Source organism: Chamaea fasciata, unplaced genomic scaffold (assembly GCF_029207755.1).
Source record: "Chamaea fasciata isolate MVZ Bird 193981 ecotype frontalis unplaced genomic scaffold, bChaFas1.0.hap1 SCAF_14, whole genome shotgun sequence".
NCBI classification, from domain to species: Eukaryota; Metazoa; Chordata; class Aves; order Passeriformes; family Sylviidae; genus Chamaea; species Chamaea fasciata.
In genome coordinates, this window is record NW_027094099.1 from 254151 (window position 1) to 277650 (window position 23500).

The window sequence follows — 23500 nt, forward strand, 5'->3', positions numbered from 1 at the left end:
CTGAGTGGCTAAGATTAAAAGAGAATGTTTTCCCTTCCATACTCATACTCCAAGACCATAGGAACTCGAAGTATTATGCCCTTTATTAGTCACAGCACACCACAAGAATAAAGATAAAACTGAAAGGGATTCACAAACATCCATAGCTGGCACTGCACTGTGCTGGCCATGGGACAAGGAGGGGGAGACAATCCAAAAAAAGCAAGTTACACCCTCACCAAACACTGGGACACGCTTCAGTTCCAGGAGATAACTAGGATTCACAAAACAGATAGGTCACAAGAGACAAAAGACCATAAAGAAGACCACTGAGCTGATCTTTTCCTGACCTTGACAGTTGTAGGAACAATGTTTGCCTGTAGGTGCACCCTCACCCTACATTCTCTTACTCTGGCATTGGTTATCAATCAAAACTGGCATATATATATCATCTAGCACAAAGCAGACAAGCTTGCATTACTGTGTGCTAACTCCCAAGGAAGTCTTCCAGTACCAAAACAGAAGCACCTGTACATGTAGTGACAGTATTCAGTTTGCAAATGAGATATTTGAGCTTCTTTTTTAGGTTCTGGACAGACTCACTGTCTCTCCTGTTTCTCCTCAGTGTTCAGACCTGGTAGAGAATCTTCTTGCTGTAATAAAAGTTTTGATGAAGTCTACTCTCGCACTATTCCTGAGGTTCAAAGCGATCAAAGCAACGTCGGCCTAAGCAACAGCCCAGGAACCATAATCCATGAGACATACTGTACTTGAGACCTAATCCAGGATCATTTCCTAGGTTACTTTTAGGACACAGAGGATAACAAGTAGAGTTCCGTGTCAGAGTAATGGCAAAGCTAAGAATGCTGACTGCAAAGAATGTCCTACAGATCAGGAGTTGACAGAGGCCTTCTGATAGATCTTCTAACCCTGAGAATGCCATGATACATCTGCTGACACAGTAAAAGCAGCTCTGGTACATTTCTTTATTCGTTCAACAGTTTCAAATGATTATGCATGGACAAGGCATCTCTTTCCACACTACTTAAATATTGAAATCTAATGGGTGCTGCCACTGACAGCACCCTCAGCAATTCCAAAAGACCTTAAAAGGCATGAAATCTCTGAGTACTCTGCTCAACGATGAAGCCTTTTAAACCAGAACTCTTACCTTACCCAACAGTATCGAGGCTTCTGTTACTGAGGCATATCAGAACCCAACCTAATTCACATTTTTTCAAGATACAGCAGACTTGAGCCGTGATTCTCAGACAGATTGTGCATCACCCAGACGGAAAAGGGACTTTTTAGACCCCCTGTCACCTTCTATCAAGGAGCTCATTGAGATTCCCCAGTATGAAGCAGTAACAGAGCAATAGAAAGCATGGTTGCTTGGTTCTGTAGGCGTGCTGCTGTTCAAGGGATGCAAAGTAAAGCAGTGTCTTCTGAATGGAAGTTCTCCAAGTTCAAGCACATTTTATGGTAAATGTTTGTTGTTAGCACAAGAATAGAATGTCCCACATAAACTTCTGTCACAATATTTTATTCCTGAAGTCACATGAGTGAAAACAGAAGGCATGTTTCTGACTCTCTTAACAGAAAAACTCACTTGTTTCAAAGGAGCATTACAATTCTAGGAACCAGAATGAAGAGTTATAACCAAGGAATTACTATAAGCAAGCCACAAAGCAACAGAACTTCACACAATACAGAGTAGGTAACAATTATTTTAAATGCTATTTTTAAATGCTCAATTTTAACACCTGTTGTAACTGTAAACTGTATGCAACTGCAAACATAGTTTAACTCAAGAAACTCTAACATTTATCAGGTTAGTATTCACTAGGTAAACAATAGAACTTACCCCTCTTCCTGTGTGATGCTGCCAAATCCAAATCAACATTCCGTCTCCCACTCTAGATTAAAAAATTAATAAAAGCCTCATTTCTTCAGGTGATCATATGCAGAGCATAATACTAGAGCATTTACATTTCATCCCTTGCCCATAAAAGTGAGACAGTTTACAGAGCTATAACTACTTCAAAATTTTTTTTTACCATTAGTGCTTTCTCTTAACAATAATGAAATCATGTACCAAAACACAGTGCTAAACAAATGTTTCAGATGCTCTTCCCATCTAAACAGCCTGCTGACAATCCCTAAATACATCATGCTGGTTTACTTACCAGCGAATAACCTTCCTCATCTGATTCTGGCTGAGACAGATCAGATTCACTTCTTGACTTCATCAGTCTGTAGCTTGAGTTTGCATGGATTGAGCGACTTTCTGCTGTAAGACTTTCACTCCTGCTTCAGGTGCGCACACACAGAGAAAAAAAAAAATGCTGATATTACATAAAGGTAAGAGTTGATAGCCAAATTTAGTAGGTGCCACAGTTCTACTGGGAAGGAGGCTATCACAGAATATCACAAGACCACAATAAAGAGGAAAAGAGTGATATGATGGCTTCAATTATGTTTATAAAAGGGGATTAGTAAACTTTGATACTTAACAGCCTTACTGGTCAACTGAACAAATGACAACCTCAAATGAGTGAGTGCTCTAGGGCCTTGGTAAGCATTGCTCAGAGTAAACAGAAACACTGAGCTGAGAGGACAAGAAACAGCGTAAGCGGGTGAAAAAGCACTGAACTTATCAAAAACCATAAAATGCATCCTAAAGTTGATATGCTGGAGATAAAAGCTACGTTGACAATAACAGAGGCAGCCACCCATGCTTTAAGGACTGCATTTCCAAGAAGAGGCAAAAATAATTAAAGGGTACTGAATATATAAAATTTTCCTCTCCAATATCTTAATATCTTTCCCATCAATATCTTAATTTAAAATATCAAAACAGGACACCTAACAAGTCTTACCCATGCCTATGATAGGAATATTTATAAAAACCAGTCATGAAAAACACTTTTGTCATAATAGGGTTTGAATCTTTTGTTTTAAACATATACTTTTTTAACATTCCTATATAGGACATTGGTACAGTTCAAAAACCCACAAATATGGTAAAAAAAATCCAAACACAAACAAAATTACAGGAAAAATAAACTATTTTTCCAAGTGCCTCATGCTATCTGTACATCTGATCATCTGAACTATTTACCACTGAGCCCAACTTTGAAACTTAAATAGGATCCACACGGAATAAAACTCTTCAGGTTTAGTTAGCACGGCCTAGGAAAACTGAGAAAAATCGCTATTTTTAACAGGAGCATAACACTGCTCTCCGCAGGAATTTTCTTCTGAAAACACTACAATAATCCTCAGAGGAAAACTGGCGCTGTTGAACCAATTCTAAACAGAGCAGAGAAGAGTTAACCACGGTGTGGAGTCAGCAAAGCCCACCTGGTCATGAGCCCGATGCCCTCCGGAGCAGTGGAGGGAGGCTGCTGGAGCTGCCCGTCCTCCCTTGGCTTCTGCAGCTCCTCAATGACAGGGCTCACGCCCAGGATCAGCAAGGCACATCTGTGGATCACAGAGTTGCAGGCAGCAGTGTACACGTCCTGCCCTTCTGTCAGATCAGTGCTGATCCTTCGTTCCTGCTGGGACTGAGCAGGCGGATCATCAAGTCTAGTCCCCGTCCCCGTGCTCATCCTATCTCGATCCCGACTGCGAGCTACTTCACGGGCTGATAGGAAACATTGAAATATTTCTGTAACATGCAACACAAAAAGAAAGTCTTAACTTCTAGACAAAGCTACAGAGAATAAAATATTCATCTACATCTCGGGTCAAAACTGCCCCACTATAAAGAGTAACTAACACTTTTCTAACAGTAAAAGAACACGATAATAACACAGTGCCACAAAAGAAGTCATGCAAACAAGTTAAATGAAGCATTTACACAACGTTAATTTGAAAATGAAGGACAATGCACTTTGACAGAACACCAAAACTTTGAGTGTCTTACTGCAAACCAACTTCTGTTTGAATAGCATCAAAGAGAAAGATTATTTCACGTTTGCCTTTTAGTAGATGTATATAAAATAACGCTTCTGTAAATCTGTATTGCAGACACCAGAATATCTCCAATTCGATGCTGGAATAGTTTCAGGCTTTTATTAGCTTTGGGCAGTACAATGAAGATCCTATCAAAATTCTTAGCTTACACTTTACTTAATTTGGCTGGCAGTCTAAAGGATCAGAGTCTTCTGAAGAGCATGTGTGAGAGACCTCCTCATCTGTGTCCAAAGAACTAAAGTTGTCTTGGTTTAATCATTTTAATTTTAAAGGATCAGGTCCCCTTTGGAAAGGCAAAGGTAAAACTAAATACTCCCTTCACTGATATGAATAGAACTCCACAAGTGAGGTTCAGTAACCCTTAGGAGCACAAGTCAGAGAGTCATCTTCCTACTTATTTGTGCATGTAACACTATTGTCTGTCTGGATGTTTCTGGATACATTTCCTTTATTGTACCCAGAAGCCCTGTCCAGGTGGAATTAGAGAGCTCTGAGCATTTGCCCAAAACAACTGCAAACCAAGCAGCCAAACATACTGAATGCACTAAGCAGGTGTTGTGTAAATCTCCTAGAACCATGAATGAGCTCATGAATATTCACTTCAGCTCCACTGCACTGTCCATGGAATCCTAAAAAACCAAAGGTGTAACATACACCTTTAAAGGTGTAACATCCTAAAAAACTAAAGGTGTAACATACGTTCTGGTCAATAAGGTCCCAAAGAGAAATGTGGGAGTCCTAACAGGAAACCATGAGCAAAACAAGGGGTGACAGCAGAGACTGGAAAAAGATTAACATTCTAACAGTATCCAGAGGAACAATATTTGAAAAAGAAAATTGTGCAGCTATGGAAAATATTTCAAGTCAGCCAATTTCATTTTTTAAGCAATATGCATTCTACAGAAATGTTCCAAGACCAGCATAAATTCTGTCTTGCACTCAGTGCACAACAGAGAAAAAACCAACCTTGTGCGACTGTCTGTGCTTTATTGAAACTGCAAAAATTAAGGGTTAACTACCCCATCAAGTTGGACTACAAGCCCCAATCAGTGTAACAACAGTTTGTGAAATTGACCTTTTTCAAGCTATCTTGTAAAGAATTAAACAAGATGCTTATAAGGCCCAGGAAAAAATATGGCAAATACTGCTAAAAATACCAAACTCTTACTAAAACCTCCACATTTTTAACAGCAGAGATATGCAAAGGCAGAAGTGAATTCCAACATAGTCCACTATTATCAACACACAGTTTCATTTCCAAACTTCAGAATAACATTACCCTTCAAAGCTTACTACGTAAAATAACAACACATACAAACAAAGCCAAAATTCTGTATCTAAATACTGATGAAAACTCAGAGATCTAATGACAAGAACCTTGGAGAAAACAAGATGAAACCAAGTAGTCTTGTAGACAGTGCATATAGAAGTGCTGGTATATGTCAGATGCCCTGAATTGCAGCAATCTAGCTTAGTATTCACATTCCTTTGTACCTACACACCTTCCTGAACCACAAAAAACACTGTATCATTGTATAAAAATAAACCTCCCAAACTTTTTATGCAGACAGATCTTCCAGAATCTTTAAAATAATTTTTCAATTTTACCTCAGAGAGAAAAAGGGACTGTCCTTCCAAAGGACATGGCATTATTGACACATATGACGTAATATTGACACACATAGTACTTACTACCAGCTGTCATAACTTCATGTTCTCTTTCCTCCTCTTCATCTTCTTGTTCTGGGTGTCCTTCCTCCCTGTCACGTTCTGCCTGCTCCTCCATTTCTGCCTCTTCATCAATTGTACGAGTAAAAGAATGTTCTTGAGTATCAACATCAGCAGATTCTTGGTTATCTAGCATCTAGATTAAAAAAAATACACACATGAAGTGAAATTAATTCTCACCAAAATGAAAGATGTATGTACAAGGGCACAGGTATTGAATAAGAGGCTTCTTCCTATCAAAAAATACTTTCGATACTGCGTGAAATAAACAATGATAGTCGCTAACATTCAAGGTTTTAAATATTTAGGTTGGAAATTTTAATTTTCCTTTTGTAACCATGACTTAGATGATCTGCAGAAAAATGTCTCCTTGTAGTGCTTACTTAGACACTACAGCCAAACTTTGACATTTCAGCACCAAAGCCTTTACAAACCATAAGCCTGGGTACACTGTGCAAAAGCAAACCAGGTACTTTTTTCCAAATGGCATTAAACCTGAAGCAACAAATCTACTGCATTTGTCAGATTAGCTGTATTGCATCTGTAAGTTTGAGGATTTCTGGGAGTAACACAACTGACTGCATGCACACCCAATGCTTCCAGAAGTGCTGAGTCTCTTGTTAGACCCCTGCCCTGAGAAAGGAAGTGGGCAAGACACACACGTAATATAAACCAAAAGCAGGACAGATACCTACACTATTTTAAAGAGCCCCACTTGTGCTTTAGAATACATCTAAAAAGCCTCTTAATCCTAATGTTACATGAGGATTTTGTTCATTAAAAATATCTTGCTTGTAGATTGTAAGCTGTAATTAAAAATCCTGTCAGAGAAACCTGCTTTAAGGACTGCTTTGTACTGCCAAACAGTCCCCAACGCTGTCATTCACTGAACACTTCCACCAGTAATGCCGACCCGGCATAAAGTTTTCCAGAAGTCGCCAGTTTCAGGCCCAGTGCTCTTGTGTAAGACATTCACACAGGGCTGACAAGTCGCTCTGAAGTAATGTTAGGACTAAGAAGATAATGTGGCAAAGCAGGAAGGAAGAAGGCGTGGGCAAGGAAGGGGAAGAGAGAGGTTCAGAGAACAGAGGCCCAGATAACGAAGCTGGATCCAGGAACAGCAGCCAGACAAAGCTGGGGCCTGCTCAACACAGCTGAGCCATCTCCAGCTAAGCCATAGGGTCTCTATGGCCCAGCATTCTAGAGATGGGAAGAGAGGAAAGCCAGGCTCGAGGCTGGGCTTGGGTCAAATGATGCCAACCAATCATTTGCTTTAATTGATTTAATATCACATACTCCAGACGAATGGACTCCTAACTATACCCTGCCCATTTTCATTTGGAAACTCATGAAGGTTTTTCACCAGGATAGAAAAAAATACTGGCAATTACGTAATATTTTCTTAATAGCCAGTAAAGCCAGAAGAACTGCAAAGAGATGCACAGCCTTACCCATCTGTCTCTGGAGGATGACCTGGTCTGAATAAGCTCCATGTTCTTGCAGGCAAGCAAGCGACTCCGAACTTTATACACACAGCGGTAAACTTCTGCCAAGGCCTTGCCAGGCTGGTACCTACAGAAAATCACACCCAAGCCAGAAAAAAAATCACACAAACTTCCTTTCAAAATGCCAAGCTGAACTTTTAAAAGCAGCTTTAAGCTACTTGCCTGCTCTCACCACAAGCTTGACTAAGTAAACTCGTGTGTTTCAGAAGAGCTGCAAGGACAAATCTCGACACAGTGTCTAGGAGTGATTCATTACTTAGAGTTGCAGTATCCCAATCTGAAAATAGAAACGATTCATCAAAACTGGCTACTGTTCCCAAAAATCAAAAAATACTTGTTTTTTCAATTTTGTATTCAATATCTTGAGCCATTTAAGTTCCTTTTTTTTAATGCAACTGACTTTTTAATTTCAAAAACACTTTTCCCCACTTTAAAAAGAACCACTATGAAAATAATACTGCTCCACTATGAAATAACTAAACTGCCAAGCAAACCTTCACAAAGCACCAAAATTTTCCACAGGGAAATAAAAAATTACTGTCTCCCTTTTTTACGCATATGTTAATAATACATTTTTCTGTTAAATGTTATCTATAAATCCTTATGAACTGCTGTAGAAATGACAAAACGTACCTGGCCATAGGTAAGTCTAGTCTAACACACCTGCTCCTCACAAGTTCCATGACTTTGCCTGTGACGCTGCGCTAATGTGACCGTAACGCTTCCAGTCAGCTGAACCGAGCAGACCCACAGCAGCTTCTAAGGAACCCAGTTCCACAGCCTCAATTATACACATCAGCCCATTCAACTCTGTTTGCACTGTTTGAACTGGAGCTCCCACTTCTGTGGAATCTTGTAATAGAAATTCCCTGTGCTGCTCTCAACAGGCACACAACACCATTTGCTCTTTTCTTCATCTAGCTCAGCTTGGCCACACCTACAGAAAATGATCTCTGGATACAGCAGTTAAAGTACAACTACAATGCTCAGCGGATCCCACTAAAATGAACCTGGAAAGCTTGAGCAGGAAACACAGATTTTAGGCAATAAGCATGAAAAACTATTACTACTGTAAGACCAGCCACCCAGAGACTTGAAAAACAAAGGATGACTTACCCCTTCATTCTATTCCTAACATATTTTGCAAGTTACTTTGCCTTCCCCCATCTCCTCCCCTTTAATTTTTCTTTTTAATTGCAAGTTTCACCCTGCTCTACTCAGAAAATAGAAAGAACAACAACTGAGTAAGCAGACAAGAGTTTCTTCTTACCAGTTCAGAGGGAAAAACAACATTGAGCTAGCTACATGTTTGCCAAGCACTGAAATCAGCATCAAAAGTACGTAACAGAAAAAGCAAAAGAAAGATCATAGAACATAATAATAAATTAAGTCTATCATGTTGTAGAATTAAAAATCATTGCCAAAGAAAATACAGAATTATGCTAGGAGCATAGCTGGAGGATTTAACTTACTTTCAACATACACAGGTATTTTCAACACCTTACCTTTACTGACAGCATAGTCCTGCATACTGATCCAGAGGCTCCTTGCTGGCTCCTTTGTACAACCCAAGGCCAAATCAACAAAGACTGTGATCTCTGGTCTCAGTTTATAATCAAAGGGCTTCTGCTCCTCATTTCCAGACAGGGCCACTTCTAACAAGGAGCTCATGCATTTGTCTAACAGAAGGGAAACACCAAAGAAATTAAACTCTGCAAATTTTGAGGATTACATACATCTATCTGAAAGCATTTAAACCACCTTTCACCTTCCTTCTAGTTTAAAAAAAACCAAGACATATTGTCCCTCCACAAATTCACCTTACATAGGGAAGTGACTTAAAGTACCATCGACATAAAACCTACGGAGATTTAGAAGCATTATGCAGCTCTTCTTCAAGAGCATAAATCTGTATCATTAATTCCACCTGAACTGCAAAGCTATAACTGCAAAGGTGCAGCTACTGCTTGGACCCATTTCAAAACACTCTGTCCTTTGAGTCTTGAAGTAGCCTACTTCAAGTAGTAGTAGCCTACTCAGACTGGAGTGAGGAGGAGATGTGAACTAAGAGGAACAGGGCACAAAGAAGCAAATGCTCCATTCAGATAGGAAGGGATGACTGGAACTCCACTGCTGAGTTGTTGATAATTCTGGTAGATCATAAAGAATGAAGTTTGCTATTGATAGTATTGTTTCTAATTAAAAAAAAATTCATTTTGCAAGAAGAATAAAATAGAAGACATTTTCCAATAAATAATATTAAAAAAAATTAGTTCCTGGAGTGTCCTGTTAAATGCTGAGCATCTAAGAGTAAAACATTTCCAAATAACTGCGTGAAGTCTGTAGTTTTTACTGAGAAATTGTGATTTTTTTTTCCTATATGCATTTCCAAGACTCTTTATAAACTACATCATAACCTTAAATACTACTTCGGAACTTTTCGTATTACTACGCAAACAGACAAGAACACCGAAAGGCAAACCTTAAGTACAGAGACTTATTCGAACATCATCAGAAATTTCACACCTGAACACATATTTACACAGACCATTAGGCACTGGCACGGAGCAGCTCACCTAGATGAGGAATATCCATCTCCACTCCATCACTGAAGAGCGGGGTTTTGAGCCAGTAGGCTGTGTCCTGCTCCTCGGGGGACACGGGGGGGCCCTGCAGCATGCCCCCCAGGCAGCGCCCGATGAGCAGGGCCACCGTCCTCTCCAGGTCCACCAGCCACACCCACGACTGCGCCGGCTGCGGCAGGGGAACGCCTGTCGGGTCGATCAGCTCAGGGCCACCTGCAAGTATGCACTGCCAGGTTAGTCACCCATGCTCAGGTGCTACAAACAAATCCAGATTTCCAAAGCTAATGCCAGATCTTGTTAGTATTTCCCAGTTAATCACAGATTTGCCTCTCAATCAGCAACCTTTCAACTGAAGAAACAGCAGCTAGGACAAACACATCGCTGAATGTTGGAACTACAGCACAGCAGAGGCCACCACCATTCATGGCACAGCTGCTCACGAAGTAAAGGCTCTTTTAAACTCTGCCCATGAACCTGCTTTGTTCTAATACATACTTCTCTGTGTTCTGATAAACATGTATAGATTAAGGATACAACCAGAAACAGAACCCAAAACAGAAAAAAAAAATTCACAGCAAGGAATTAAGGAAATTGAAAAGGAGACGTAGCAAGACACATAGTTTAAAAAAATAGCCGTCTTAAAAGGGAGAGCTAAATTCCACTATAAAATGTGCCACTGTTTATTTTTCAGATTAAAAGCATGTTTGTTATTACACTTACCATGAAGAGGCCACTGTAACTCCTGATCTTCCAAAAGGGCTGCAGCAGGCAAGAGTCTGTTGAGACGATCTAAAGGTGGCAGCAGATCCAGCAGGTAGCTCAGCAAAGGCCGGGCTACTGACACTGGCAGCAGCAACAGTGAGTTGACAATCTGAGAGAGCATACTGCCAGCAGCTGATACATAAATCACATCTGCAGAGAAAAAGAAAACCTGAATTAGTTACAGTTATGGAATTAGGTAAGCACAATTTAACAAGTCAAAGAATTGCACCTCAGCTATCTCAAAATGTCTTAAACAGTAACAGTTGAATTGGTGGGTTTGTTTAATAATTATTAATCTCTTATTTTAGTTACATATTTCTCAGTAATCACAATAATTGTACTTTTAAAAAGAGAAATCTAGAAACTAATGAAACTGAAACAATAATGCACATTCTGTATGCTGTTCACATTCACATTCTGGGGTAAAAGTGAACAGAATGGAGAATTCACGATCTTCAAGCTGTGCTTTCCCTGCACACAAAATGTCCTATCAAAAACATGAACCAGATGCCATTCCTGGGTAGACACCTCATCTCCACTTTTGGGAGGAAACATGGGATACCTAATTCATGCAGATATAGGAAAAAGAAGAGATTTTTTTACATTCAAACCTGAGCAAAAAAAAAAAGTGCCCTAAGGTTACAGAGCCATCACTTCTGATTTTCCAGTGGACAGTTACCTCTCAGTTTTTCCCCAACACTACCATTCCAAGAGCTTTCCTTAAGTAGTGTTGCAGAACGGGAATAGATGTCTGTAGCATGAGGCAACAAAAGCTGAAGGTGTTTGTGAAGCAGTGCCACACTGCTGGAATTCTGGAAGGAAACAAACATAAGAATAGTTCTGTAAATACATATAAAGGGTTTACTATTTAAATCACTTCAGTTTTCAAATACTCATAAGATTTTCAAAAAGAACCTTACAACATTCTGGGGCTTACGAATACTGAATTGTTTTTTTTCTCTAATAAATGGTAATAATAAGGACACACACCTCAGTAACACTGTTGATGTGGCAATAAGCCAGCAATTGTTTCTGGAGGGAACATAAAAGCTCATGCAAATGAGCAGGTTGGCTGTTTTCTGATGACGATGTACCAAGTAAAAATTTATCACTGTTTTTCTCCAGTTCTCCGAAGGCTTGGTCCTATTAAGAGAAAATGGGGAAAAGATAACAATTAACTCTGCTTCAAGCGCTGTAATACTTTATTATCACCTAAAAAAAAGCACTTTTATCTTTACTATGTGCACCGGTAACTACTGGAGAAACTGGATAATATCAAGAGGATCATGGGATAAATAAACTTGAAATTCCATTTGTTGACGATGTCACAGGAGCGACTGTGGTAGCCGTCAGGCGAACATTTCTTCAAATGTTTCTTTAGCATGCAGCAATGCTTTTATGTGGGCCTGATATTTCTGAGTCTGAAAGATTTTTAGCCCGCTAGCAGCTGCTGAAAATCTTTCAGATTCACAAACATCAGGCCCACACACTTTTATTCCTCACTAGGCTAACTAGATTAAAAAACTCACTTCCTCACCTAGCCCCCAAAGCAGAATGTTTTAAGGAAAAATTCCTTAGGATCTGTTTGGGGCTGATGTGTAAGATACTTCACGTGAGAATCCCTGTTTGCACTATCTAGGATGGCAATAGAAGGAGAACATAGATGGCTGCTTGACTTCCTTTGGAATCCTTGGGAAAAAGTGAGTTAGTTTCAAGCAGCCAACTCAAAGCAGGCAACTCCACCTCGCTGACCAAAGGGGGTCTACAGAGAAGAAAACACTGCCACCCTGCCCTGAGGAGCTCCACACCATGCCAGGGAAGTCCAAATCTCTGAGTTCTTCTCACTGTTGAATTAAACTGGCTGGTTGAATAAAAAGCTGAATCAGTGATTTGCTCTCACGCTCCCCTACACTCTCTAAGACCAACAATCTGGCTGACACAGTGTGTTTAGTAAGACCTGTACTTGCTGCTCTATTACAAGGTAGTTAGTACCCTAGCAAAGTTAATTAAACAGATTCATGCTCCTGGTGTCTGCGTACTGTTCCCTGGTAGCTGAGATTATACTGACATACACCGCATACAATCAATTTATTTCTTGCACTACATTTTCTCTTCCCAAAAAATCTGAAGCCAAAGCAAGAGCAATAAAATAGTCTAATATGAAACCAGCTGCATTTACATAAGTCACCTTCAACAATAAATACCACTACAGTAGTATCAGAATCACATCATCAGAGATGATTGAACTGACTTTAGTCCACTTAAGGACAAATACACGTGGCACTGTTACTTTAGATAGACAAAGTGAGCATCATTTCCTTAACATGGGGGGGAAATAGTAAACCCTTGGAAGTATCAAAAATGAATTAATATGAAGCCTGTACATACTGTATAAAATCCCAAGTTTCTCAGAAGAGTCTTCATTAAGATTTCAGCTAGATGAGTATCTGGATGACTGCTCTGGACAGCATATGCTTGATCAGAAGGGTTTCCATAGCTGATACACAACGAGGAAGTTTCTGTGGTATCGGATGGGGAGCTATAACCAAGCAGGGAAGCTACATGGGTGTGATCCTGCAGGCTTGTCAGAATGATGTCCAACTGCATTCTCTAAAGAAGAACGTTTAGACACAAAAATCACTCTTTGTTAATAAAGATAAAATAATGAGCTAAGAAGAAAAAAAGCCACCCAACAAAAATATTCTAATGGGACACAGAAATAAGCTGGAGGGCTTTACCAAAATACTCCAGGTTTTCCTGAAGATTTGTACTATTAGAGAATGGATAAATGTACTGAATTAGATTTACCATAGCTGGTAAAAATTTGAGATTAAGAGAGACAGAAACCAGATTGTCCACATGGTGGGCAATAAGGGTAAGACACTGAACCAAACACTTTCTCCAGTATGTCCTGGTTATCTGATTATTTGGGAAGACAGGTGGGAGACACACAATTTCTCTACCCTGTACATAGGAAAAAGGGATACAAAAACGAACCTTGCAGTCATCTTTGCAAAGTAGGGTGAAACCCCTATAGGAAAAGCATTATACAAGTATTCATCCCAGGAAACACTTAATTTTCCCTTAGCAAGGCTTGTTCAATAATCTAGTATTCAAAATTATCTAATCTCTAGGCTTGCCTGGATACACTACCACAGTAATTCCTAAGATCTCTGTAGTCGACCCTCACTTGAGAAAACAATCAGTGCTCCCTGCATCACCCCCTTCTGGTTTAGCCAGGCTGCCCTACCGACTCTGCTATGCCGGGGTTTGCACTGCATCTCCCCAGAAATTTGCTGCACTCTGCAAATGAGGCTCACCTCATAGCTCAAAATGTTCTCATAGAAAAACCCAAAGCAAACCACAGCTGCTCTCAGGCATATTTTTACTTGACCTTACCTGTCCTTTTGATAAGCTTTCCCACCTATCAGGCCCTTGGGGCAGAAGAGAATGTAGCAATTCCATTCTCTCTCGCAATGGAGGAAGTAGCATAGTTGCTCCAACTGACAGTGTCTCAATCACAACCTAAAATTAGAGCAGCCGAAAATACTTCTTCAGTGGAGAAGGGAAATAATCAAGCCACCTGTATCCTTAAGAAAATACTGTACATCACACATGATATATCACAGGTACCTGCCAAATTTCTTCTAATATCAGAATTCTACCACACAATAGCACACTAATCTTTTATGCTGAGATGCAAACATGTGCAGTACATTGAAGGAGTGAAACAAGACTCTTTCCTGTAAGAGTGCATCGTAGGAGAATTACTCAACCAAGTCAATTACTCAATCCACAACAATAACATTTTAGGCTCATTATTACAGGGAAGAATAATTTAGAAGTTACAAAATAAAGCAGCTTTTTGAAATTCTTATGCAAACATTCTCCTCTGCTTTCAGATCATAAAACAGTGATGGTGACTACATTTTTTAACTTTAGTGAGTAAAACTGCCAAGTGAGAATCGGACAGAAAGTCTGATAAATACCTGACTACACAGAAAAAGAACAGAAGAAAGTGGTACAATTTTCACATGTAAACAACAAGGCATTACTTACTTCTTGAATTTCATCAGGGACAGAAGAGTCCATCAATCTGAACAGGAGATTTCGAAGAGGACCAGCCTGCCTGCCAAGAATGCTGGTGGCTACACCTCCAGCCAGTGCAAGTGCAAGGTGATTAGAAAGCAGCTTCAAACACAATTTAAGAAAATTGTGATGTTCCCTGTAAAAGGAATATATATCTGTTAAATTCTCCTATTATTAGCATTACTCCCTTCCACTTATTTGCGCGCTAAGCTTTTAACTCTCCCTTGATTTTTCATACCAGAAAGGCAAGTAAATTCCAACTGGGTGTTTAAGGAAACTCCTCTTAGAAACTTATTACCAACCTGCTTAAAAGAACAAAAACTGAAACCAGAATAGAGAAGTGTCTTTGTGGACAATGGTTGTAGAGGCATTTACTTTAGATATGTAGTCTCATGAATTATGAGGCAAAGCCATCCCAAAATACAGAAATAAACAAAAATACGATACAGAGGAAAATAAAAAACCTTTTAGAAGTAGTAAGTGTAATCTTCTCTCAGAAAATTTAGAAGTACAACATTCAGGTTAAAAACAAAAAGTTAGGATATTCATTTCTAGTCCTCTTAAAAAAATTTGAAACGCTGGTTACAGGAGTACAAACTGACAACACAGAAACAGTAAATGCATTTCAACAACATAGAAAAATGTGCTTCAAAGGAAAACTCAGAAGTAAAGCATTTAATTCACTGCACAACGAAAATAAATTTCACACTAAAGATCCTGCTACATTTGAGATACTGTGAAGTTCCTTTGTTAAACAAATGCATTAGAGTAATTCTACACAAATGACACCTGAATGAGCAAGTAAACCAGACTTATACTTGCTAGAGAACAGATTAACCAGGACTAAACCATGCACCACTGCTGTAAAGAAAAAACAAATATAGAAGTCTGTAACATGTACTTGCTATACGTACCTTGATGAAGGAAAAGGAAGAGGAGGAATTTCACTGTTAATTTTGTCACAGTAGTGCTCGAGAAAAGAACGAAGATGGGAAAAGGTACTTTCTTCAAGATCGACACAATAGGGTCTGTGCCATGCCACAACTTGCCTGGAATCAAATATCAAAGAAAATTACCCTCTGGAAATCTTTAACTGCTTTAATAAACTAATAGTTTAAACAGGTTCAACACTTAACCAGCTTCTTTCTTAGAGCAAACTAATACAACTATGGCAACTTCCTGACCCATTAAGGTATTTTTTGCACTCTTTTCTGTGAAACTCTTCACAATCAAACACTGCACATTTATGGACAAAAGTATCTCAATGCCATAAATCTGAAGCCATTGGCATTTAATCTGATTCATGCATAGGCTGACCAGTACTCACAAAGCTGGTTTCAGTACAAATGTCAGAGACTCTGATAAAATGCAGGGAGAACTCAAAAGGAGAAGTAGCACTTAGTTCTATTTGAGTCTCACTATTTTCTGAGTTGATAGCTCCCTTGAAAACACAGCATTTGAAGTTCTTCTTGAATTATCTTCCAAATATTAAGCTTTTCTGTTCCTTTGTGTTAGTCCATAGATAAAAGTTGACTGGTTCACTACAATCACTGGCAAACATCTTTGGTGTAAAAGTATTATTTGAGTTATTGTATATTAATAACCAAACTATTTATTTAGGTACCTATTTTCAGTTTAACATGTACAGAAATTTTTTTAAGATCTTTAAATGCACCTCAGTAATTTATCTGACCTTCCCCTTTCCCAAAGTCTCCAGATTAGTGTACCATTTATTACACTAAAAAGAAACTTCCCAAGCCATAAAAAATACCCTCAGAAGCAACAAATAAAAAATATTGAGTTGTTTCACCTCCCACTGATTACCTTGTCAATACTTAGTAAACAGAGGTAGGTTTTGTCTAACTACATGTAAGAAACATTCATACATAAGGAAGAAATATCCAAACACATGGTGCTGATACATTTTTACTTGTAACATGCAATAGGTAACATGTTAGAGGAGGGCAGAAAGAGGAGAGGAAGATGACTTTCCAGACCAAAACACTACAACCAGAATGCTTGACACACACGACCTGGGAACACCTCCAGGAAATAGTTAAACGTATCCCAAAGCGGGCTTGCATAGAAGAATAAAATTATACCTGTCCCAAATGTCATTGTTACCTGTCCCTTGGAAGAGCTGTCCAGGCAAGGCTATGGGATGTTCCTGCTGAAATCTGTTGAATTGCAACTCCATCTAAACCACTTACTTTCTTCGGTTTAGTAATGGGGCCAGTAGAGTTTCCCTGACCACACTGTCCCATTGAATTGTTACCCCAAGCATAAACTTCATTATCTATAAACATAAATAAAGTAGAAAACGAGAGTTGAGATACAACTGCTTTAGATCAAGAGGAGGATTATGTATTTTTACAGTTTGTTCTGTTTACCATGAGAAAGCGCCAAACAGTGACTGTCACCAATGGAAATGTCAACTATTCTAGTAGCAGCCAGCTCTTCAATGAGCTTGGGTCTGAGAGCAGTCGCCTCCGAAGAGCCACAGCCAAGGCAGGCCCCGCAGCCCCACGCGTAAACCTGGAGCAAAGCAACCACAGAACAGCTGCAGGTCACACTCGTGCTAGTGCTGAGCACAGCAAACAACGTCCCAGCAAACCGACTGCAATTACACTTTCAGCACAACTGCAAAGTGCCCAGGGCTTTCCTGACCGAACACACATCTCGTACAGTGTGCTCTCCTTCCCCCAGCCACCGCGGGGCCACAGAGCACAGCACCGGGGATGCTGCTGCAGGAAAACAATCCACTAGGGTGAATGTCAACATTCCTAAGTCCCATTCGAAAACCCACTGCCTCTGAGTCACAGAGCTGAGGGTGGGGAGGCCAGCTGGGTTACAAGTGTGGAAATGCTCATGGGATGACATGTATCCATCATGCCAGGAAAGGATCTTGTCCGCCATTGACCTCCAAGCTCTCCTAAGATTTTTCAGATCAGAAATAAAACTTGCAGTTTACACCTATGTTCTAATACAGACATACATTTTAAAAAAGCATTAAATTACCTAACCACCTTGAGTTGGTTACTATATTAAAAATTACAAACATTTCACTGCTGTTTGTTTCTCGAATCCAATTTGATTTTACACTGGTTACATTTATTAACCAAAAATAATGACTAAGAATGAATCATGGAAAGTGTGTTTTAGATGACTCAGTACATTTTGAAACACTCTTGTGCATTAGGTACCTCAATCTCTAATCAAGAGCTTCAATTCTAGTTAAGCACCAGCTGAACATTTTCTCAACAGTCAAAATAATAAATGCTGAGATAACGTGAACCCAGACCCTCTTCACCAACTCCCGTAATTTGAGTGAATACTTGGGTTTGCCTACCTGCCCTGTTGATGTCAAGGCAAGCGAAGACTGACTTCCAGCACAAACTTTTCGAATAAACATTCCTTGCAAGGCTTCTATAACTTTAGGTTTATATACTCTATTTGTATCACCATGACCAAGCTTGCCTGCAAAAGGAGGAAACATATCTGGTAGGTATTTTCAATGGATAAGCAACAATTAAACGTACCCCAAAAAAGGGTTTTCTTTGGATTTCCAAAAATGTCAGAGTGCAATTTTTAAATTAAAACATATTACAATTTTTATAGAACCTATTCTCTTTCAACTACAGTAATTACAGACTTGAAGAAATATATATTGATTATACCCTATTTTAAAATTGAAATACTAAGGCAGTTTATATGTAATAGCTTGCAGGACCTAAATAGCTACTGCCATATCATGAGTGAGCTTATTTGAAAGTCATCAGCACAGCATCTTTTCCAGAATTGTTCATCCATTCACTGACCCTTCTGCACTGTGAAACCCCTCCCCTGCTGAAAATCTTTTTTTTAACCCTATAATCTTGCAGGTGAACTTCAGATATTGTATTAAGATTTTTAAAGAATCCCTTCCTTGAACAGCTACCAAACAAATAAAAACCAGAACCAAACTGCAAGGAGTACTGAAACTATGAGGAAGATGGAATAAGACGGAAAATTACTACCAAAACATTTGTTTTACCCACCATTGTCTCCTCCTCCAAACGACCACACTGTTCTCCCATCTTTGGACAGGGCTATCGTGTGTGAACTGCCACACGAAACCTCTCCTACATTGCTAATATCTTTTACTAAAGTTGGAATGTTGCGGCTGTTGCTGTCACCATGACCTAAGGAAAAAAGAAAAAAGTATTTTCTGTTTGTGAAGACTAAAGTTCTATTTCTGTTTTGCAATCATAAGATTTTGCAAATTCCATGTGTCACCACAAATGCTGACTTCTGCCAACTTTTTGGAAAGATTCGTAGTAAGGTTTGGAAGACATCTGTTGTAAAGTTAAACATTTAATCTTCATTACATACTCCAGAACACCTGTTCATATCTCACTGCCTCTAAAACTTAAAATTTTCTACCTAGCTGAAAAGAAATAAAAAGAATTGCTAGTACAACTGCCTTCAATATCAGCTGATTAGGCAGCTGGACTCCCCAACACTGGGCAGCACGTATCCTGTGCAGCATGAGGAGCTGCAGGAAGGGCTGGCCTCTGTCCCTCCTGTCCGCACTGCACAGACTGCACAGACCAGCCCCTCAGCTGCCTCCAGGCAGCCACAGCTCTAACGGGTCCTTCCTGCAGAAACCCAGTGCATTACAGCTATCACCTACTTTACAGAAAGTTTTATTCCTACTGAACTCCAGAAATTCTGTGGATATGGAAGGAAAATGGAGAAGAGAGGAAAATTAGTATCACTGGTATCCATAATTGATTAAACATGAACAACTTCCTATAACTCTGTGAAATGTGACTTTCTAGCTACGTTCTGGAACTCACCATTGTACACTCCAAGACCTGCTAAGGATATCAAAACTCCACAAGAATCTAAAACTCAAGGAGAACGTTTCCACAATTCCCAACAAAATTCCAGTTAAACCTATTCTGAATCTGCTCAAGAAGGACAGCTTTATACCAGGCATAGCAGCTGTACAGCAAAGACAATGAAACAGACAAGTGACCTCAAGCAAATAGTATTACAGGGTTTCTTGTTTCAGTTAAATTTAACTTTTCAGACATATTAAGGTAAAAGACACTAAACCATGCTGGCAAACTTAACATCAAGTATCTTTATTATAATCAGACCCTTGATATTATTAGTCAGTTATTCCTGACTCTTCAAAGAATCATTCTACCATCACACTAGATGAGATTTACCTAGAATTCCAGTTTATTTAAAATATCTACTGTTTACATTCCAGTGGCATTAGCAACCATATATGAATGAATAAAAGCAACTTGCCTCAAAATGAAAAATCATTTAAAAAAATCTCTGTAAAATTAACTGCATTAAAAACTTTTAAGAGCCTCTGCACGTGTCAGCTGCATGCACACACCTGAGTATATGTGTATGTGTACATAGAGGGGACAATTAGAGAACGAGGCAGACAGATGCATAAAATCATTACTAGACACAGAAATTTTTTCAAAAGCATCTAATGAAATTTTCAAATTACCTAATCTTCCAAAGTCTCCTTCTCCCCATGTGTACAGCTCTCCATCTTCCGTAACAGCAGCACTGTGTCTGTAGCCAGCTGATACACACACAACCACCTACATTACATGCAAAGAGAAAGGTAAAGTTTTTACACAAATCAAGTGAGAAGTCTGAAAGTTTGGGAGAGTCAAGCTTCAGAAGGAATCTACGTAAACTAACTTGCTCATTCACGTGGATTAAGTAGACACATAATCTTTGCAATCTTTTCTATTTATTTGATAAGGAGAAATTAGTACCTAAAAAGGCAAGTTTATATGTAAAACTACTAACGATTTATTTATCAAGCAGCTTTAGCATCATGATATCCTAGTCTCACAGGAGAAAAATGCAGCATCAGTGGATCTTTAAGACACTAAACAAGCTGTATGGGAAAGCCTCGATGTTGCAGCTAGCAAAATTGAAACTGCAATTCAGTGAAAGCCCCTGAACGAGTTTGACTGAAGACTATGAGAAGCTTTCCTGACAGTGCCACTGCCCATAAGCTCTGGTGTTCTGCTGAAAGCAAATCCAGCCTCAAAGAGAAGTCTACAAAAAAGACAGAACTTTTTCTTAGGATTTATCTATTTCAAACTTCAGGCAACATCCCAGCTGAACAGAACAAAAACAGGCAGTGTTCTATACAGAACATACCTTCCCTTGCAGGGGACCCTGAATAAGTTTGGGATATTTCTGAGTCGAACTATTTCCATGTCCCAGTTTTCCGTAGTCACCATCACCCCAGCTGAAGACTTCCCCTTCTGTTGTAAAGGCTAAAGTGTGACCATCAGATCCTTTTGAAGATGACACCTTTTTAATAGACCTGTGAGGCTCAAAAGTCAATTTTTTCAATGTGGACTGATTGTTGGAGTCTCCCAGTCCCAGTCTGCCATAGCTGCCTTTCCCACAGGCTCTAACAGAACCATCCGTAGAAATGACAAATGTACAATATTGTCCAGCTTCAATCTACAAAGAGAAAAAAGGATACAAGAGAAAAATGCAGAGATTAGATAAATCTGGAATTTACATATAGGTGTAGAAGTTTGTATTTTTTAACAGAATTTTGGGGTTCTTCATATAACATGCTGCAAAAATTAAAAATAATTTGGATTTCAGCAAGCAATAAAACTAAAATTCTTGGGAAATATGTTATGATTAAATCTATTTTCATAATAGAAATCTATTTTCATGAAGTATGTAAACAGTGATTATTTTATTTTATTTTATTTATTTGTATCTCTTCTACATGCTACAGAACTTGGGCTGCATTCAAATCTCCAAAACTCACGGATGGAAATATTAATTTTTTAAAAGCAAAAATAACAAAGTAACAGCTTGATAAAACACTGTAGGTTTTGCTTAATTTTAACCAGTACCAAGCAGTAACATTACAGAAATACACCAAATGCTAAAAATCCACTCACTTGACACTATAAACTTTAATTATGTGAACATCAAAGAAATAAGATTAACACAGAAATCATTCCCTCCAGGGATCTTAACACAGCTGAAGTGCAGAGCAGGTTCCATCTGAGGCATAAAGGCACATCATAAAACAGGCCCACACAGGTGGCCACAGCCCTATTTAATGGGAATTAATGTCTTCATACAGATAATCCTACAACAATCATCAGTGAAGGCTAAGTGGGAAAATCACAAATTTGTTGTATAGTTGTATGTAGTACAATTAAAAGAATAATCCATTCATTCGGATCATGCACTCCATTCACGTGTATTAGTCTTTTGAATGTTTTTAAAGTTTTCTGAATGCATAAACTTGCTTTATGATGTCCAGTCCTGCAGTCCATTGGAATATAAAATACATCAGTGACGTCCATAGAAACAATTCCAGGAAACGCACCTAACTCGTCCAGTGACCAAGAAGTGTTTTTACTTAAGTCAACACTGCAAAGCCAATATAGTAGCAGAAAAGCAAACTATTATATTCTGGGTCATGCATCAATAGAAGTGCTCAGTTGCAACTGTAGAATCTGTGACTGAGAGCAGACAGAGCATGTACACTGATGTCCAGAAAGCTAATTATGGTTGCTGTGTCAGCAGCTAGCCCAGTTTGGAGCTTTAAACTTGGCAATAGTGGGTGCGCAAACCATCAGTGGAAGAGAACATGGAGTTGTTAAGCCACCTTTTAACCAGCAATAAAAATAAACAAAACCAACAAAAACCAAAACCAAAACAGACCCACCAAAAAAACTACAGGCAACTACTCTTGTTTCCACAGAGCAAGTCAGGTGATTCAGTCATTCTTGTTTCATGGATACTTACCTCTGTGTGTCACTAAAAACAAACCAGAATGTTTTTCCCAAGCATCAGTAAAAAGTAAAGAGATATTCTCAGGAAAATAACCTGTGTGACCAGTTCTGACCATCATCCTGTCATTACAACTCGGCGCTCAGAAATAAAGTACCATTTTCCATTTTGCACTGTGACTACGAAGCTGCTGAATGTTACATAATGCACCGCTAACAAACGCCGCTCACCGTCTGTGCATCAGAAAAGCTCGGAGCAAGCTTGGGTTGAAGTATTTTCTCTTGAGTTCCTTCCACCAGCTGGTGGCTGCTGTTACTGCCCCACACATACACCTCGCAGGTCTCCGACACGATGGGAGCATCGCCTGTCTGAATGCTGTCAGGGCTGGCACATGTCCTTGAATAGTCTGAAGCCATTCGACAAACCTGCTCAAACCAGAGATTTATTACACAGTAGCATTTGATATTTCTTCCTTCCTATACAGTCACAGTGTTTAACACAGCTTTAACTGCCCCTCAACATGGTAACTGCCTAAAACACAAATCACCACAACCATGTCGTTAGTTTGCCCAAATGACTGTCTCACTGCACCTTAGTTTTTCAATGTTTTTTTGCACCTCCTCTAACCCAGAATGATCTGGCCAAGACTGGACTACTCCCACTTGTGCATACCAATCACATGTGTGAGGATGAAGTAAACTACAGTAACTTAAAAAGCTTTTTTCAAGACATACCTCTTCAAATAAACACAGAGCTGCCTCATACAGAGAACATAAGCCATCAGATGTTCTGGTTGGCTCTCTCCACTGACTTCGATCAGCAGATGATCCCTACAATGTTGAAATGTCGTTATTAGGAGAAACACGCTTCCAGTACAACCACCTGAACAAAATACATTAGGCATTTGTTCCTATTGCTAAGCAAAAACAAATGGCTCTTTCTGTAACCATAACTACACTGCCTCTCTCCTGAGCTCTGATACCTGCATACACTTCAGGAAAACATAACTGTCACAAGTGCTAGTCCAACATTCTTACCCATTCAGTCTTGTGAAAGTATCTGGGTTCAAAGTTC

General features: G+C 39.2%; 1 protein-coding gene across 1 annotated transcript in view; it reads right to left on the bottom strand.

Moving 5' to 3' along the window:
• The window catches only part of HERC1 (HECT and RLD domain containing E3 ubiquitin protein ligase family member 1), an 83445-nt gene that overhangs the window by 44966 nt on the left and 14979 nt on the right, over positions 1-23500 (bottom strand). Inside the window, exons 3-25 of the mRNA XM_066196370.1 lie at positions 23161-23256; positions 22657-22851; positions 20813-21124; positions 20142-20238; positions 18664-18807; positions 17976-18103; positions 17017-17161; positions 16751-16922; positions 15541-15675; positions 14597-14762; positions 13937-14062; positions 12926-13147; positions 11528-11680; positions 11217-11349; positions 10496-10687; positions 9767-9988; positions 8696-8869; positions 7353-7467; positions 7137-7257; positions 5650-5821; positions 3343-3649; positions 2166-2286; positions 1844-1895 (exon numbers count right to left, since the gene is read on the bottom strand). Of these exons, the coding sequence (XP_066052467.1) occupies positions 1844-1895; positions 2166-2286; positions 3343-3649; positions 5650-5821; positions 7137-7257; positions 7353-7467; positions 8696-8869; positions 9767-9988; positions 10496-10687; positions 11217-11349; positions 11528-11680; positions 12926-13147; positions 13937-14062; positions 14597-14762; positions 15541-15675; positions 16751-16922; positions 17017-17161; positions 17976-18103; positions 18664-18807; positions 20142-20238; positions 20813-21124; positions 22657-22851; positions 23161-23256 (3700 nt within the window). The remainder of the gene's footprint in view (positions 1-1843; positions 1896-2165; positions 2287-3342; positions 3650-5649; positions 5822-7136; positions 7258-7352; positions 7468-8695; positions 8870-9766; positions 9989-10495; positions 10688-11216; positions 11350-11527; positions 11681-12925; positions 13148-13936; positions 14063-14596; positions 14763-15540; positions 15676-16750; positions 16923-17016; positions 17162-17975; positions 18104-18663; positions 18808-20141; positions 20239-20812; positions 21125-22656; positions 22852-23160; positions 23257-23500) is intronic.